This window comes from Trifolium pratense, linkage group LG3 (genome assembly GCF_020283565.1).
Source record: "Trifolium pratense cultivar HEN17-A07 linkage group LG3, ARS_RC_1.1, whole genome shotgun sequence".
NCBI lineage: Eukaryota > Viridiplantae > Streptophyta > Magnoliopsida > Fabales > Fabaceae > Trifolium > Trifolium pratense.
Window position 1 is genome coordinate 19,077,681 of NC_060061.1, and position 17,895 is coordinate 19,095,575.

The 17,895-nt window shown below is 30.5% G+C and overlaps 1 protein-coding gene across 1 annotated transcript; it reads left to right on the top strand.

Moving 5' to 3' along the window:
• Positions 1 to 14,555: 14,555 nt before the first annotated feature.
• On the top strand, positions 14,556 to 16,852 carry LOC123918563 (mitochondrial import inner membrane translocase subunit Tim9-like). The gene is made up of 2 exons (XM_045970643.1): positions 14,556 to 14,720; positions 16,497 to 16,852. The coding sequence occupies exons 1-2, from the start codon at positions 14,629 to 14,631 to the stop codon at positions 16,681 to 16,683; spliced, it is 279 nt and encodes a 92-aa protein (XP_045826599.1). The 5' UTR covers positions 14,556 to 14,628; the 3' UTR covers positions 16,684 to 16,852.
• Positions 16,853 to 17,895: the final 1,043 nt, after the last annotated feature.

Consider the following 17,895-nt stretch of genomic DNA (forward strand, 5'->3'; position numbering starts at 1 on the left):
TATATATAAAAAAAAATGAGATATATGCTGCCGAAGGGTCATGCATCCTTTTTGCTCTTACCCCTCCCTACTCGAGAGTGCATAGAAAATTACTCGTACAGACTTAAATATAAGTTAAAATGTACATGTATTTAGATTAAATTAAAACCAAATACACGTACTTTTTTTTACTTATATTTAAGTTCGAAAGAGTAGGTGTGCAATTCGGTGGATGGTGAGGATTGTAAAGTTGTAAACCCTTGATTTTGTTTATTTAATATAACTCTCACATAAAAATTGTGATTTTGTAATAAAAAATATCATTCCTTAAAAATCTTTTGTTTGTGCCCCAAGCACTAGCAACCCACACCACTTTCTACAATTCTGGTTGGCAATTGATAGAGCTAGTCATTAGTGCATTAGCATCTTTTCAATTTGAAAATTGAAAAAACATATTCCAATAAAAATGCTTCTAAGATCAAGAAATTTATGTTTGCCTTTTTTCAATTTGATGTGGAAGAAGCACTATTTCAAAAAATATGACACTCAAAGCATTGATTTTTGTCTACCACTATATATTCCTTGTAGCAATATGATCTTGTTTTATTTTATTTTACTCTTACGTGTTCCAATTTAAACAATATGCTTTTATTCTTATATTTCTAATAAAAGAAACAAATTTCTATAGTGGAATCTCGTATCACACACGTTGTGTCTCAAAATCAAACTTTTAATTTTGGATTTTGACCTTAGTTCTTTATTCAACTTGTAAGAGTTGACGACTCTAACAAATGGCTAGTAGGCTCAGCGTATGAAAACGAAAGGGTTCAATGAACTGAAAGCTTAGATACGTTGAAATGGTGTACAGTACTATTTTTACGTGTAAGTGCAAATATTAATTGTCGACATAAATTAATCATCATTTAAGAAGTTGACATTTTCCTTGTATATTTTTCAATTGAATAAACACTCAATTTAATCTTTAAATTACCACTCTCTCAATAATTTACTCTAAAATATAGAGTTTTGCTAACTAGTGTTCGGACACTAGTTAAAGATCTAAAAAGAGAAATAAAATAAAAGTTTTGTAGAATTGATTATAGACGTGTAGAATTGATTCTGTCTTGTTTGATTTCTCAAAAGTAGAATTGATTCTGCCTTCAGAATTGATTCTACTTAAAACTAGAAATCGTGACTTCTGATTTTAGAATTGATTTTTACACTCAAATTCTTTGTTCAACTATGATGTAAGCACATACAAAAACAAAACATCGTGGAAAATGTCTGCATCATTGCAAGCGCACAAGCACGAGTAAACAAATATTAGTGAGTAGTTGAGTTACATAATTTTTTTTTACAATAGAGTCAATGAAGATTGAACCTATAACTTTGTGTGTTTTACTCAAATGTGTTATCATTAATCAAAACTAATAAGTTACAAAATAGAATACACTAGATCACTTAAACACATAATCACATATTTACGGTTCATGGTTTATTAATATCACGAGTATACAGGGGCAGAGCACCTTATGGGCTGGGCAGGCCCATGACCCGCCCCAATTTTTTATATTTTTTTGGCAAAATTACACTACAGGTCTTTTATCTTATTTTTTTGTAACATTTTGGTCCTTTATCTTTTTTTTGTAACATTTTGGTCATTTATCTTTTTTTTTTGTAACACTTTGGTCCTTATCTTATTTATTTATAAAAAATAAAGGACCAAAGTGTTATAAATAAAAAAAGATAAAGGACCAAACTGTTACAAAAAAAAAGAACTAAAGTGTTACAAATAAAAAAAAATAAAGAACTAAAGTGTTACAAATAAAAGATAAAGGACCAAAATGTTACAAAAAAAAGATAAAGGACCAAAATGTTACAAAAAAATAAGATAAAGGACCTGTAATGTAATTTTTTTTTCATCGGTATACTACTTAGCGGCGGTTAGAAACCCCCGGTAAATAGTCTGTGTAGTTCCTCTGCTTTCAGGTTTAAGGGGGTTTCTAACCTCTGCTATTTGGACGACCCACAATTCTGTAACAACTTTCTAGTTTGTGGGGGTTTCAAAATTCAAACCTCCTTTATTTGGAAGTGTACATTCTTATTTAGAGGCTTGTTAATCTCCTTTAAATTGTTCTGAAATTTTTTTCTCTATTAATAATAAGTCAAATGTCCTTTCTAATTTACTTTTTAAAGGTTCCCTTCAAATGTTTTGTTTAATAATTTATAGATGTTTTAAAATGCACAATTTATTTTTTCAAAGTATTCAAAAAGAAAAATTGAGAAAAAAGTACTCAATTTTTTATTGAGAATAGAGTTTTAGTGTATAGAAATTCATTTTTGAACCATCGTTTGTTAAATAATTTTAATTTTTTGTTAGAGAGATTCATATAATATTATAAATATAAATACAATAACTAATTAAAAAGTATCATGTTTACGCATAAATTGACATAAAATATATTTTAAAAATTTGTTTATTGAAATTGGTAATGATCCATTTTTTGACTATTTTGAGATATTCATATTAGACATACCCTCAATATGATATGCTATTTTTGTAGTAATTTTTGTCAGAATATTCGATTTATATTTATAGAGGCCCTCCCCAACTTTTTGGGCTAACTCCGCCACTGCAAGTATAGGTTCACATTTACATATTTCAACTTTACAATATATATGCACATTGAATATTAGCAGGCACGTGCTTATATTACATTTCTAACACATTTTGTACCTCTTAACTCCAAATTTATGTTTAGTTAAAAAAAAACACTCTGAATTTATGTGAAGGAATTGGCAACGTGCTCACTCAAGAGACTGATACATTCAAATTTTCACATATATAATCGCTCAACTTGTACTAGAAATTACTCCCTTCGTCCCAAAATGTTAGTCCTTTTACAGTTTTGCACGGAGATTAAGAAATGATAAAGATTGATAAGTTATATCGTGTTTACCCTTACTTTATTAAGAAAGAGAAAATATATTTAATTAATATTTCAGCTTTAGTAAGGGTACAAATGGTAAAGTATCACTAATTGTGCATTGATTTCTTAAACGGACTAAATATTTAGGACAAAAGTAAAAAGATAAAAAGAAGATTTGGGACAGAGGGCGTAGTATAAACGACACACAAAAGTAACTAAGAATTACACGGTAGCTTCCGACATTAGAGAACTACCAAATATGCCACTTAAGTCTTAAAACACCTCCGGTAGAGGGTTTTTTCTCACAGTCCGACGGGTATCACTCAATTATTCAACCGTTCACCATTGGAGGCAATAAGCAATTTGACAGCATGTCATTACCGTTCCTTCAGTAATCGACGCAACTTGAACATAATTAGCAATAAAATAACATTATTTATTTTCTTTGGAGAAAGAACGTTATATTTATTTGTGGGTCATGCTAACCGGTGCCTCCGGGGTACTGGTTAAGGAAACCAAAATTAGAAAGTTTTGAAAAGTAAATAACACCTTTTAACCTTTTGAGAAGTTGACTGCACAAACTTCAATGCCAAATTACTATTTTTGCATCCTTAACTAGTGCCCTCGAGGCACTATTTAGCATTTTCCTTTATTTGTTTGTTCACTTTGTTGTCTTACGATAAAAGTAAACGAGTAAAATATTAATATACGAAGTAAAGTTGTGAAACCCAATATGAGTTTTTTAAAATTGCGTCACGCAATTCTAATTTACGTCATTAAACAAAAAAAATAAAGTGAGTTACTTTAAATTGACGCTGCTCTACAAGACCCACAAAATAATATTTGGATAGATATCACCATGAAATTTCTCACACAAATTACCCCCATGATCCAACAAGAAGCCACTTATGATGTTATTATCATTTGTTTGTGATAGCAATTTTTCTCGTGAATAAATTTTAGGGTGAAAAAATGATATATCAGTCTAAAATTTAGGGTGGAATATGGAAGTTATCATGACAAATGATAAATTTAGGGTGAAAAATGAGCGTAGCCTCAGTAGTTATTATACTCGGTCTAAGGATCCGCCTCTGTCATACTTTAATGATTTATTTATGGGAGTATTAGAGTGGAATATGAAAGTGTTGGGAAGTCGAGTTCTCTTGGGTACATTACATAAGTTTTCTTTTGTGGGAAATCATGTCTCATGTCTTCATTTAGGAACAGTTTAGGATATTCTCTCTAAATTTGGATTTTTTTTTTCTATTTTCTTTTTATTTTATTTTTTTTCTTTATTTTGCTTTTATATTTGGATAAGGTTTGGCCCCATCACGTTTTATAGTTTTCCCTTTTTTATATATTATTATATATATGAGCAAAGAGACGCACGATTAGTACTACTAGATGTCAATGTGATGTCTTATTCTAGTCACCATGATGTCTTATAATGTTCTTAATTTGCCTTAAAAAAATTTGTTGACTATAGCATACTTTAATATATCAATTGTGACTATTAGTGATATGATTAACTTATATATTTATATTTTATATAAAAAACATAAAAAGTCACACCTACAAATCAAATACTTAGACACATTCATATAACAGTCACGAATTCAAATGAATTATCTTATTATCTAATTGAATTTGTCAGTTTGAACCAATTTTTAAAGTCAATATAACTGTATATGTAATGCTAAACAAAATGCAAGAAAGGAGTGTGCTAGAAACCCAAACCCAAAAGGTTGAAAAATAGATGAAGGAGAAGAATAGGTGAAAAGTCATAATGTTTTAAGATATTTTTATTGAATTGAATAGAATAGAATGCAAGCCATTGAGCATACACACAATACATGAGATTTGACTATATCAAGATAATTTTTAGGTAGTAGTATAGTCACCATTATCATTGTCATTGTCATAGTCATTATATTTAGCCTTAAGCATGCACACGAGATGAGGAAGAGGAACATCATATTCATAGTTTCTTCTTGCAATCACTCACGCGTTTTTGTCTCATATTTCACTATGTCATCATTCTATATTTTGACAATTGTGTTTGTTGTGTAGCTCGATTTAGCTGTTTTCGTGTTTGAATTCAAATTCAATCCGATCAAACAAATATGGTTTCTACTTATTTAGTTATTGGTTTTACATCATGAACATAAAATCGATCATATGAATTACAAACCAAATTATTATGTTATATTATTATTGTTGTTTATTTATTTATTTCACATTATATTTATTATTATTATTATTATTTTAAAATACAGTTTTAATAGTACAACAAATATAGAATATTTGAAAACATGTTAAATATTTTCCGATTTTTGTAAATATATACTACTTTTGGTCTCATGTATAAACAAAATTTGACTTTTTAGAAATTATACCCTTAAGATGGATAAGCTAAGTGAGGTGTCCGGAAACCCCTGCCCCTGCATATAAAATACGATGTCTCTACCAACTGAACTTGTAACATCCCAGAAGGCTTTACGAATTGTCGACTGGCCCTACAAACCAACACGAGTCTTTTCAGCATGTCTTGTCATCACTCGCACGCTTCCCGGGAAACTTCCCAGAAGGTTACCCATCCAAAGACTACTCCAAGTCAAGCACGCTTAACTGTGGAGTTCTTATCGAATGAGCTACCGAAAAGAATATGCATCTTGTTGATATAGGTAGTACCAAACAATTCTTATATGCCTTCCTTCAACCATACAGTCTCATACATGCACGGTCTCAGGATCCCTCTCATTCCGATGTGATTCATTTTTTTGCCTAGAAGCTGTTAGGAGTCGCTAATTGTCATGCCTCATGCACCGACAACCACTCCCCGCGCTCGTCAAACAAGGGCGTTACATGCCCACCAGCTTCCGCTTGGTTCATCCTCGAATCACATCTTATTGGGAGAGGTCTGATCTAATACCAATTGTAACATCCCAGAAGGCTTTACGAATTGTCGACTGACCCTATAAACCAACACGAGTCTTTTCAGCGTGTCTTGTCCTCACTCGCACGCTTCTCGAGAAACTTCCCAGAAGGTTACCCATCCAAAGACTACTCCAAGTCAAGTACGCTTAACTGTCGAGTTCTTATCGAATGAGCTACCAAAAAGAAGATGCATCTTGTTGATATAGGTAGTACCAAACAATTCTCATATGCCTTCCTTCAACCATACAGTCTCATACCTGCACGGTCTCAGGATTCCTCTCATTCCGATATGATTCATTTTTTTGCTTAGAAGCTGTCAGAAGTCGCTAATTGTCATGCCTCATGCACCGACAACCACTCCCCACCCTCGTCAAACCCGGGCGTTACAGAACTAAGCTCACGAGGACCAGAGGGAGTATTTATTAGTGAAAAGGAAAGACTAAAAAAAATTAGAATTCAATCACGCTTCTCTCTCCCTCTTCATTGCCCTAACTCTCTCCCATAGCCACCAATTTTTTTTTCTTTCTTCCATAAATCTTTCGACAATCAAGTTATATGTTAATTTCTCACTCAAATCCTCAATACAATAAGCAAAAAGCGCTTATATCTAAGATTATGGAAATTTGCAATAAATGATGATGTGCCTGACATGGATACATCGTATGTGCAAGAGAAGAAACCTAGGCTCATTTTATAAGGGTATCAACATACGTATAATTTTTTAATTGTTTTTGTCTTGTTCCTATTTTGATGCATAGATTCATATATAATCTTTTTATTGTATTCATCTTATACTTTCTATACGTCAAAAAAAATTATTCTTTACTAGCGGCCAGACAGGGCGCGTTCTGCGCATGTATGTGTCTATTATGTAAATTTATGTCAAAAAAAAAATTCATGCCTTTTGTTATGGAGAGTTTGTTAATAAAAGATTTTTGCTGCTAAAAAAAATGTCTTATGTTATGTTGAGTTTGTTAATAAAAGATTTTTGCTACTAAAAATATCAAGGGTATTGTTGGTACTAGCGGCCAGACAGAGCACGTTTTGCGCCTGTATGTGTCTTTTTAGTAAATTTATGTAAAGAAAAAAGGCATACCTTATGTTATGGTGAGTTTGTTAATAAAAGATTTTTGTTGCTATAAGAAAAAAAATGCCCTATGTTATTGTGAGTTTGTTAATAAAAGATTTTTGCTATTCAAAAATAAAATAAGGGTATTGTTGGTATTATGAAAATTCCACACCAAATTTTATTGTATCCTCTTTATATATAGACTAGCGGGGCAGACAGGCGCGTTCTGCACCTGCCCGTGTCTAACTTTTGTCAAAAAAAAAAGACTTATGTTATAGTGATTGGTGAGTTTGTTAATAAAAAAATTTTGCTGTTGAAAAAAAAAGATGTGGCTTATGTTATGGTGGGTTTGTTAATAAAATATTTTTGTTGCTACTAAAAAAAATCAAGGGTATTGTTGGTATTATGAAAAGTCGACACCAAAACTTTTGTATCCTCTTTATATATATATATAGAGTCAGGATCCGTTGACACCAACTAGTTTGACACCAAATGTTACACCTCTCAATAACGTTTTAACCGATATAAATTTTATAAAATCCACCGTTGGATTGAAAGTTTACATCATATAGATCATTTGTGTAAAATTTCAAATAAATCCAAAATCATTTGATATGTTATTGAGATACATCAAAATTAATGGTTTTTGTATTTTTTTAAATGCCGTTAATCTTTATGTGTCTCAATAGCATATCAAATGATTTTGGATTTGTCTGAAATTTTACACAAATGATCTATATGATGTAAACTTTCAATCCAACGGTGGATTTTATAAAATTTATATCGGTTAAAACGTTATTGAGAGGTGTAACATTTGGTGTCAAACTAGTTGGTGTCAACGGATCCTGACTCATATATATATGGGGGCTGCTAACTTAGACCTAGTTGGGTCTAAGTTAGCAAAGTGCACCTTTTCAGTTGGACCAAAATACCCATTCTTTTTAATTAATTAACCAAATTACCATCAATGGACGCGGATCCAGTGTGGCGCGCGTACCGCAGGACCATGGTTACAGGCCGTTGATTTCCATCAGACAGCCAAAATCTGATCTCATCAAGACTGTCTGATCAATCAGACAGCCCAGATCATCCGAATCCATCAGATTCCAGCGCGTGCACCACACTGGATTACACCCTAGAGAGAAGAATCTACTTTTTAAAAGCAGGACACGTGTCGCTGTCTGATTGGCTGGGCGTGATTTTTTTCCATTTAATACTTTGAACTCAATTATTTCGTTGTAAATTAATTTTTTATTTTATTTTTTTATACCAAAATTCATAATTTTTTTTTTCTCTACAAATAGAGACTTGGTTCGTTTGATTTGGACACAGAAAAAAAAAACCCAATTTTTCACTACCTTAATCTCATTTTTCACTACCTTACATCAACTCACTGAAACCATTCTACCAGCTAAATGGTTTCAGAAGCAAATAACTAAGAATCAACTTACTGAAACCATTCTACCAGCAAAATGGTTTCAGAAGCAAACACAATTAATAAATTACTCACTGAAACCATTCTACCAGTAAAATAGTTTCAGAGTACAACTATGTGCAACCATTCTACAAGCTAATGGTTTCAGAAGCAAATAACTAATAATCAACTTACTGAAACCATTCTACCAGCAAAATGGTTTCAGATTACAACTCTCTGAAACCATTGTACCAGATAAATGGTTTCAGAAGCAAACACAATTAATAAATTACTCATTGAAACCATTCTACCAGTAAAATGGTTTCATAATACAACTATGTGCAACAATTCTACCAGTAAAATGGTTTCAGAAGCAAACATTAGTTTTTAATTACCGTTTTATCTCATTTAATTAACTAAAAATAGTTTCAGCTCTCCAAAAATTTCATAAAATATACCAAAAGTTCCGGAATATTATCTACTATTTTCCTGGTATAATGGTTTCAGTGAGTTGGTTGAGTGGTGCGTGTTAAATTACAACACACAAGTAACGTATTTAGTAGACAAAAAATGAGATTAAGGTAGTGAAAAATTGCATTTTTTTTTCGGTGTCCAAATCAAACGAACCAAGTCTCTATTTGTAGAAAAAAAAAATTATGAATTTTGGTATAAAAAAAAAATAATAAAAAATTAATTTACAACGAAATAATTGAGTTCAAAGTATTAAATGAACAAAAATCACGTCCAGCCAACCATTGTGTGACACGTGTCCTACTTTTAAAAAGCAAATTTTTCTCTCTCCAGGGTGTAATCTAGTGTGGCGCACGCGCTGGAATCTGATGGATCAGGATGATCTGGGCTGTCTGATTGATCAGACAGTCTTGATGAGATCAGATCTTGGCTGTCTGATGGAAATCAACGGTCTGTAACCATGGTCCTTCGGTACGCGCGCGACACTGGATCCGTGTCTATTAATGGGTATTTTGGTTAATTAATTAAAAAGAATGGGTATTTTGGTTCAATTGAAAAGGTGCACCTTGCTAACTTAGACCTAACTAGGGTCTAAGTTAGAAAACCCCTATATATATATATATATATATATATATAAAACAACTTTTAATTTTAACCTTTTTTTAAAAAAAATAAAATTTACCAAACAATTTAAATTTTTGTCTTGAAACTAACTTTATGATTAAAATAGCTTCTCCTCACCTAAAAAAAAACATGTCTTATGTTATGGTGAGTTTGTTAATAAAAAAATTTTACTGCTAAAAAAAATATACCTTATGTTATGATGAGTTTGTTAATAAGAGATTTTTGTTGTTCAAAAAAAAAAAATCAAGGGTATTGTTGGTATTATGAAAAGTTCCCACCAAAAATATTTGTATCCTCTTTATATATAGGAATAGATATAGATTATGAAAAGTCCACACCAAATTTTTTTTGTATCCTCTTTCTATATACTAGCGGGCCAGGCAGGCGCGTTCCGCACATGCCTGTGTCTAACTTATGTCAAAAAAAAAAATATGTCTTATGTTATGGTCAGTTGGTTAATAAAAGATTTTTGCTGCTAAAAAAATGATGTGTCTTATGTTATGGTGAGTTTGTTAATAAAAGATTTTTGTTGCTACTAAAAAAAAGGGTATTGTTGGTATTATCAAAAGTCAACATCAAAACTCATGTATCCTCTTTATATATAGTATAGATATAGATGTAAATTTATGTTAAAAAAAAATGCATGTCTTATATTATGGTGAGTTTGCTAATAAAAGATTTTTGCCGCTAAAAAAATGTCTTATGTTATGTTGAGTTTGTTAATAAATATTTTTTACTACTAAAAAAAATCAAGGGTAACGTTGGTACTAGCGGCCAGACAGAGCACGTTTTGCGCCTGTCTGTGTCTATTTAGTAAATTTATGTAAAGAAAAAAAGGCATGTCTTATGTTACGGTGAGTTTGTTAATAAAATATTTTTTTGCTATAAAGAAAAAAACATGCCCTGTGTTATGGTGAGTTTGTTAATAAAAGATTTTTGTTATTCAAAAATAAAATAAAATAAGGGTATTGTTGGTTTTATGAAAATATTCTCTTTATATATATATAGACTAGCGGGCCAGACAGGCGCGTTCTACGCCTGCCTTTATCTAAATTATGTAAAAAAATAAAGACATGCCTTATGTTATGGTGATTGGTGAGTTTGTTAATAAAAAGATTTTACTGTTAAAAAAAAAGTGTCTTATGTTATGGTGAATTTGTTAATAAAAGATTTTTTGTTGCTACTAAAAAAAAATCAAGGGTATTGTTGGTATTATGAAAATTCGACACCAAAACTTTTGTATCCTCTTTATATATAGGTATATCCTCTTTAAAAATCAAGGATATTGTTGGTATATATGTATATAAAAAAAACAACTTTTAACCTTTTTTTAAAAAAATAAATAAAATTTACCAAACAACTTAATTTTTTTTTCTTAAAACTAACTTTATGATTAAAATAGCTTCTATACCTAAAAAAAGCAGGTACAAACGGTACCTCAATATCACAATTTTGCTTTTTTCCTCCCCGGTTGAACCCACAATCCGTACTACAGATTAAATTATATACTAATTTGCTTAATTGCTTATCCATCTTAACTTCCATTATTTATAGATTAATTATACTTACTAGCGTAAAAAAAAATATGTCTTATATTATAATGAGTTTGTTAATAAAATATTTTTGCTGCTAAAAAAAAAATAATGTTATGGTGAGGTTGTAAATAAAAGATTTTTGCTGCAAAAAAAAAAAAAATTTATGTTATGGTAAGTTTTTTAATAAAAGATTTTTGTTGTTCAAAAAAAAAAATAATCAAGGGTATTGTTGGTATTATGAAAAGTTCACACCAAAAATATTTGTATCATCTTTATATATAGGTATAGATATAGATTACGAAAAGTCCACACCAAAATTTTTTTGTATCCTCTTTCTATATACTAGCGGGTCAGGCAGGCGCGTTCCGCACCTGGCTGTGTCTAATTTATGTCTAAAAAAAATATGTCTTATATTATGGTAAGTTTGTTAATAACTTTTTTTTTGTTGTTACTAAAAAATAAATCAAGGGTATTGTTGGTATTATGAAAAGTCCACACCAAAATTCATGTATTCTCTTTATATATACTAGCGGGTCAGGCAGGTGCGACACCTGCCTGCCCGTGTCTAACTTATGTCCAAAAAAAAGATATGTCTTATGTTATGGTGAATTTGTTAATAAAAGATTTTTTATGCCAAAAAGAAAGATGTGTCTTATGTTATGGTGAGTTTATTAATAAAAGATTATTGTTGCTACTAAAGAAAATCAATGGTATTGTTGGTATTATGTAAAGTCCACACCAAATTTTTTTTGTATCATCTTTATATAGGTATAGATATATTTTTTCTATAATTTTTTTTTAAAAATTTTAATGAAGGATACAAAATTTGGAATATGATTAAAACTAATATGAACAAATTAATAAATTTGGTATCAATCAATTTTGTTATATTAGAAGTAGATTGTTTTTTTGGGTTATGTCAAGTCAACACATTCAGATTGAGTGCATTAAAAAAACAGTGAGATCTGCACCGTTTGATTTAGATCGAACAATTTAAATTTTAAAGTAATAATTTTAATTGTTTTTAAAAAATAAAAAGTATCAATATATGTGCCATCTAAATTTAATCAGACAACTACTAACTATTAATTACAGCCCTGACTGCACAGTTAATAACTGCATTGGATCCAATTTACAATTTAACAAGTGACTACTTAGTACTTACTACTTAAACGCAAAAATAAATAAAAAATACAAAAATTTGAATATAAAAATATTTTTAATCTTTCAAAAGATGAAGTTTCGGTATAAATATTTCTTTAAAAAAAATTATATTTAAAAAATCCAATATGAATATTCAAAAAAACAAAATTAATAAAAAAGTTCTGAGTATTCTTACCAGAACTATAATTTATAACTGGGCTATAGTTTATAATTGGGGGTGTATATAGTAAAATTATCACTGCATATGCTTGGATCATGTTTCATATTGAGCTGAGCTGGGTGTGCTTTTGTATCAAAACAAAGATGGTTTTCTCTTCGGCCTAAGGGTTCTTTTCCCCCCTTTGGATTTTATTTTTTTTGTCTTTTAATAAAAATTTTGGTTTCTGTTAACCGAATTTTTCCTGAATTTGAACTAGAAAAAACTTCGGTTTCTGCGAACCGAAATTTTTATCAAGGGCAAAATTAAAATATTTGAGGTATAAAAGATACATGAGGGACCTAAAGAGAAAACATACAAAATTAATAGGTAAACCAAAAAATAAAGGCTTAATTAGTCTATTGGTCCCTTAAAGACATTTTAGGTTTCACAATGGTCCCTTAAAGAAAAAAAGGTTCGGATTGGTCCCTTAAAGAAAAAAAGACTCGGATTGGTCCCTTAAAGACATATATGTTTGTCATATTGGTCATTTTCGTTAAATTTTAACTCCAAATATAACAAAAAATTCCAATTGTTAAAATTTTAAAAATTAATAAGGTTGTTGGTGGACCACTTAGACTTAACGACATCCACAATTCAGTCAACTAAAACTAACGTTTTTTGTGAAAAATTGACGAAAAGGACCAATGTGAGAAACATATGTGTCTTTAAGGGACCAATCCGAACCTTTTTTTCTTTAAGGGACCATTATGAAATCTAAAATGTCTTTAAGGGACCAATAGACTAATTAAGCCAAAAATAAATTAACAGAATTTCTTTTCGCACCTCCCTATCTTCTAACACTTTTACATGTCCAGGTAAAAGTGTTTTTACCTGATAAATATTCACTACTTAGAATATGAACCATAACTCCATAGTTTACATTCTAGCATGTAAACCAAGTAATACACAAATACTTCTGATTTGTGGTATAAAACTTTAATGGTCCGTTTGGTGCAATGGATAAGAGACAGGATAGGATAACTGTATCATATCATGTCTCAATCCAGTGTTTGGTGCCACAATAGGATATGATAAGTTAATCCTGAAGCTTATCCTATCCTGTTTCTCTAGTTAAAATCCTTATCCTGAATTTGAGCTGGGTTACCAGCAGGATAGGATAAGATTTTTTTTTTTTGATTTATTCTATAAAATATATTTTAAAATAAAAAACTAAAAATTAATAAAATATAAATAATAAAATAATTTGATAGTAAATTAATAATAAAATAATTAATTTTTAAATATATATATATATATATATATATATATATCTGTGTGTGATTTTCTCATAAGGGTAATTTTGCAATTTATATAATCTAAAAAATAAAAATTCTCCTAAAATTAATATTTTAAAGTAAAATAATTATTAAAAAATTGCAAAATAGGAATATTAATTTAAATTGAATAACAACTTAAATATAATTCTTTTGCAATTGTAGTTTTATTATTTACATATGAGATATATCATATATTTATTTAGTTTATCTAACATGTATACTTGAGTTATTTAATTGATCATGATTCATATAAAAAACTTAATTTGTTTATTTTCTCATGATTTGTATTTAAAATTTAAAGATATTTGATTACTTATTTATATTTTTATTTATAAAATTCAAAGTATTACAATATAATTTTAAAAAAATAACAATTGTTTTACAAGGGTAATTTTGCCATTTAAATATGTTATGTATCTTATCATATTGGTATGAACAAGTATGTATTAAAAATATGATATAACAGTTATCATGTTTGTTATTCTGTGTGCACAAAACACAGAATAAGATAACTGAGGATAACTGTTATCCTGCTGATATCCTATTCTATCACTAACCTATTGTATATCTTATCATGTCACTATCCTATCATGCGCACCAAACGGGCCACGATGATGTGAGGATAATGTCCTCTATTTTTTTCTCAGTATAACACCAAGAGACCAATCAAGTTAGACTCAATATTGGTGAAATATGTTCAAGATATATGTTCAAGAAATATGTTCAATATTGGTGAAATATTTTAGGTATTAATCTTCTGATTCTTATTAATCTAAAATTCAACTGCAAAGAAATAAAACTCGATCAAGAATATTAATTATTTTAATTTTTAATATATTTACTCATATAATTTTATAAAAATTTATTATTTAAAATTCTTAAAAATACAGTATCTTTTTTTGACGGAAAAAAAAATTACAGTCTCTTAAAAAAAAAAAAAAAAACTGGACACTACAGTATAAAACACATCGTTTAAAGTAGCGGCCGATAAATCTGAACATCAAAACCTTGACTGCAAATCCATCCAAAATGGACAAAAGCATGATTGCTGGTATGGAATCTCTTTCGGAAGAAGATAAAAGAATGGCCACAATGATCGAACAGCTCCAGATCCGTGACAGGTTTTTTTAATAATCTAACAAAACCTTCAAAGTTTTTACATTTATTTGTTTCCACCTTGCAAATTTTAGGGTTTACTTTTATTTATTCTTGTGTTGGATCGAATTAGCATTATGTGTTGAATTTGGGGCTTCATGGTAATTTATAAGTTATTGGCAGCACAAGTGTTGAAAATTTTGTGTTTGTTGGTTCTCTGAAGCCATAGTGATGTTCTCCTTAAAACCAGTGTGACTTTTCAATGTTTCTTCTGGACGTTTTGGGAACTACATTTTCAAATAATTTGTTGTTGTATTTAATCACTTCGCTGTCATGATTTTTGGAGGATTGGGTAGTTCTTAGGGCTCCTTTGGCCCAACTTTTTTTTAGAGCTTAGGCAAACAGTTTATGCAATTTTTATATATTATTATAAGTTTATGATAAAATAGCTTATAAAATTACAATTTTCACTAGTGTGAACTTATAAAATAGCATAAAACCTAATTTCTATTGCATAAGCTGTTTTCATAAGCTCTAAAAAAAAGCTGGGCCAAACGAGCCCTTAGTTTCGTACTCTGTCTTTTGGTACCTCTGGGCTCTGTCTAATGGACATTTGTTACTCCTTGCAATATTTCAACTGGTTATAGTCTCGCAATGCTGCTGAAATTATTAATTATTTTTTCCACTAATATACCCTTATTAATTGCATTTCAACCTACTTAAGTATACTCTGCTAACTACAATTAATAAATTTGTTAGTTCCTCTACTTTGCTTTAGCCTTGGTGTTTCCAATCCCAGTTGTTTTTGTTTGATTATTTGCTGAGTTGCATAGGCTGCCCACCCAAGTTTGTGCCTCTACTTTGCTTTAGTCTCGGTGTTTGCTCATAGTTGAATTGGAGGCCTAGTGTACTGTACTGGTGGCTACTTTGTAATAGGATTTGGTTTTGAGTAGTGAATTTAGCACACCTTGTGCTTAATTCTCTCTAATAAATTTTGCTTTTACAAAAAAAAAAATTATTAAAAACTGCGTGCAACTAAAATAAAACACGGAGGGACTGTGAGTTAAGCTCATGAGCTGAGTCTAGTCCATAGACTAATGCATTAGATGGGAGAGCCTCATGACTTAATTACTGCATTGATTTTTTTTTATCTATTTAATGTGGAATTCATAACGTTGCCACCTCTTTAAGAGCCAATGTTAACTTTCACCCGATGTTATCCCTTCCTCCTTTGGTGGATTCATTCATCTATTGGTATTTGGTGGTGTATCTTAATTCAGTCTATAGGTTTTATGTGTCCTAACTCAATGAAAACACCAATTGTTATGATTTAAGCTTGTGGAGAGTCCAACCAAAAGATTAGTTCATTGGGTGGAAGAGCCTCGTGGCTTAAGTATATCACATTGAATTGTCTTATCAATTCAATGTGGTTCTCATAACAGATTAGTAGTGTGTTTGGATTTCAGTTCAACAATAAGTTCTAATAAGATCCATCTATCAGTTTTCATTTTGCTTTTTATTTATCTTTTTGTAAAAGAATTATTGAACATACAAATACCTCTATGATTCAGATGGTGTCATTTTGGCTGTTTATTTTTTGATGAAATGTAAATGATTGAACATATCAGCCAATTTCTTTAATATTCTACATATGACTTGATTTGTGTGATTGATTATTGCTTCATTACATGAAGGGGCTCTTATATTTTTGGCGTTATCTAATCATATTGATTGCCTAATTAGTTTTCATATTGCAAGACAGGGTTACCTGATTAATGATTATGATTTAAATTGTATTGCAGCCTGAGAATGTATAATAACTTGGTGGAGAGATGCTTTCATGATTGCGTTGATACGTTTAAGCATAAATCCCTGCAAAAGCAAGAGGAGACTTGTGTTCGAAGATGTGCAGAGAAATTTTTGAAGCATTCTATGCGTGTTGGCATGAGGTTTGCTGAACTCAACCAAGGAGCTGCAACTCAAGACTGAAGTCTATTAACATTGGAAGACTGTTTTTTATTTTATCTTGAATACAATTTTGTTTAATTATACTTTTATTATTTAAAAGTGCGACACTGTAGGATTTGTATTTCTTCATTGCTATGATTGCAAAAATTGATGCTAAAAGCCAAATAAATTTGTGAAGATGTTATCATTATGCTATAGAACCCTGATGCTTGATTGCATTATTCAGTATCAATGCTCAATTTTTGTTCCCTCTTCTTTAAGTGGGTCAATTTGTAATAAAGATCATTAAAACAAGGTTGCCGATGCTTGATTGACTTAAAATATCACTTGCTGATGTGAATGTTTGGTTTGATGGTACAAAATTAACGATCTTAAACAAAGCTATACTTCAGAGCTTAAACAAAGCCATGATGCCACTGCTTTTGCCAAACCCAGTTTGATTACCAACAGGCAACACGCACTTGTTGAAGTGCTTGTAGGTTCAGCCCCTTTTTTCGGTGCAGCAACTGTGGCTGCCCATTTCTCATACAAAATGGTTCTGCATACCAAATGGTCATGTGTCATAGGTAGGATTCTTCCAGTAGGTCAAATACCTTGTTTGATATTTGCCTATCAATCTTTCCTAGCGTTGTTTGATGAATAAACAATGACATTTTCCCTGCATTTTGAGGGAAATTATGAGTAATTTGACGTTTTGCAGAAAGGTAGCTGAAATTATGAGTGCTGTATGTATGAGAAAAATATACTAGTACTAGTAAAACAAACCCTCTTGTAAGTAACTGAGACTCAGATTTAGAATTTCATCAAAGGAAAATAAAATATTCATCACTTGCACCAAGTCAGTTTTCATTTTTTGTTATTCAAATGTGCATGCCAATGCAGGTTGGTCTAGTTTTCAAGGACGTGTTTAAATTCTGCTGCTGAAAATTTTGTTGGCAGATAATATATAAGTATTTGTTAGCATTAAAAAAAATTAAAATGTGTACAATTTTTTTTGTTGCAAGGATTAAAATGTGTATGATTTGCACTAAAGTCTAGATAAATATTCAACACATGACGATGCTAACACAGCAACTGGCTTTAATAATTTAGCAAAAACCACGAGTAACCGTTGTTTGTTAACCATCACTTGCGCAAGTCAGCATCATGTTAAAGGCCAAAAGAAGTTTCAATTATTTTCCACATTCAGACAAGTCATGGAAGCTTACTACCACTTGCTAAGGAGCACATACT

Coding starts and splice junctions, on each gene's coding strand:
- LOC123918563 (XM_045970643.1), top strand. CDS start 14,629: ATGGACAAAAGCATGATTGCTGGTATGGAATCTCTTTCGGAAGAAGAT. Junction 14,721..16,496: donor CAGCTCCAGATCCGTGACAG/GTTTTTTTAATA, acceptor ATTGTATTGCAG/CCTGAGAATGTATAATAACT.